At 35.6% G+C, this 1,642-nt stretch overlaps 1 protein-coding gene across 1 annotated transcript; it reads right to left on the bottom strand.

The window, feature by feature from the left end:
- Window positions 1-325: 325 nt before the first annotated feature.
- Window positions 326-1,363, bottom strand: LOC122035855. The gene has a single exon (XM_042594996.1). The coding sequence runs from the start codon at window positions 1,361-1,363 to the stop codon at window positions 326-328; it is 1,038 nt and encodes a 345-aa protein (XP_042450930.1).
- Between the last annotated feature and the right edge of the window lie 279 nt (window positions 1,364-1,642).

Genomic DNA, 1,642 nt, shown 5'->3' with positions numbered 1-1,642 from the left:
AACCCATAGCAGGCTCTTCAGAGTCTACCAATCGAAGTGCTTTAATGAGAGGACTTGCTGCCTTCAGACATGTAACTACATTACGCCAAAACCTCCCATCTAAAATGGTCTTTTGAACAAACTTTCCCTCTTGTATCTTTGAAAATCGACTAGTCTTCCAAAAATCAGATGTGAACAACTATTGCAAACCACTTTTAAGTTCATTAATACAACTCAAAGACAAATATGCAGTTGCAAATCTTGTAACAGCAGGCCGGATTATATCCCTTCCCTTTGTACATTTTCTTAATTGAAATATGAGAAGAGTCCTCGAATATATGAAAGTTCAAATTCTTCTTGCCTTTGAAATTGTGACTTCGTGGATTTTTACTTTTTTCTCAAAGTCTTCAAGCATCAAATCAATGCAATGAGCTGCACATGGTGTCCAAAAAATGCATTTTCTCTTACACATCAACATCTCTCCTGCTGCTTTATAATTTGCTGCATTATCGATGATTACTTGCACAACATTTTGTTCACCAACTTTATCCACAATTTCATTTAACATTTCAAAAACCTTATCTGCTGTCTTTGAGATATCAGATGTGTCAGTGGATTGCAAAAAGATCGTCCCCTTCTCACTATTCACTAAGAAATTACATATAGATCGTCTTTTCTTGTCAGTCCATCCATCAGACATAATAGAACATCCTTTTTTTTTCCACACAAATCGATGCTCTTCAAGTAAAGTCATTGTTCTATCTACTTCTTTTTTCAAGAATGTCTCCCTCAACTCATGATAAGATGGAGGTTTAAACCCACAACCATATTTTCCAACTATCTCAAACATCTTTGTAAATTCAGGATTTTTAGCACAATTAAAGGGAATGGCAGATGTGTAAAAGAACCTGGCAATTTGTTGGCAGGCTTCTTCTCTTATGTCCTTCTTCATGAATTGATTAATTGTGGCTTGAGAACTACCTTTTTTAACTTTGATAAATTCTTCCATTGTTGCTTTTCCCTTTCTCTTTTTACTTGCTTGTACCTCTTGGTCCTCTTCACCACTGTCTGATGAATCCTCATTAGAACAAATAATCCTTTTCTTTGTTTCGGATGCTTGAGCAATTTTGCATACAAGAGACAACATCTTCTTCTTCACATCATCAGGAACACTAATACATGCCTCAGCATCCCTTCGAGTGCAAGCTAAATGATGCTTGAAACGAAAAATACCACCATTTACAATCTTATCACAATACTTGCATTTCACCTTTCTTGAATTACCAACAACATCATATCCATGCTCCCAACCCGGGTCAGTTCTACTACCTGAAGCATTCATTCTCGAATTTTCAGACCCTTTAGATGATCCTTTAGTTGACATTTCTGATGCACAACTGATAAAAATAATTACAATTTGCATAAGCATTGAGTAGCACAACTTGTAAGCAAATGAAAATAAATCAGGCATCAGCCAGCAACTACAAATCACACTTTACATTTCACAAGCATACAAATATAGGAAATCAAAGTAACCCATAAAACAAGTATATTATACATCAACCAAATTACAAAAAACCAATAGGTCATATAGGTTCAATGTCAGTGTCAGCAAGGCAGAACAAGATAGAAGTCATAGAACGATGAAAGAACAAACACAAGC

Source organism: Zingiber officinale, unplaced genomic scaffold (genome assembly GCF_018446385.1).
Source record: "Zingiber officinale cultivar Zhangliang unplaced genomic scaffold, Zo_v1.1 ctg125, whole genome shotgun sequence".
NCBI lineage: Eukaryota > Viridiplantae > Streptophyta > Magnoliopsida > Zingiberales > Zingiberaceae > Zingiber > Zingiber officinale.
The sequence above is the reverse complement of the archived record's forward strand: the minus strand, read 5'-3'. Positions and strand labels throughout refer to the sequence as shown.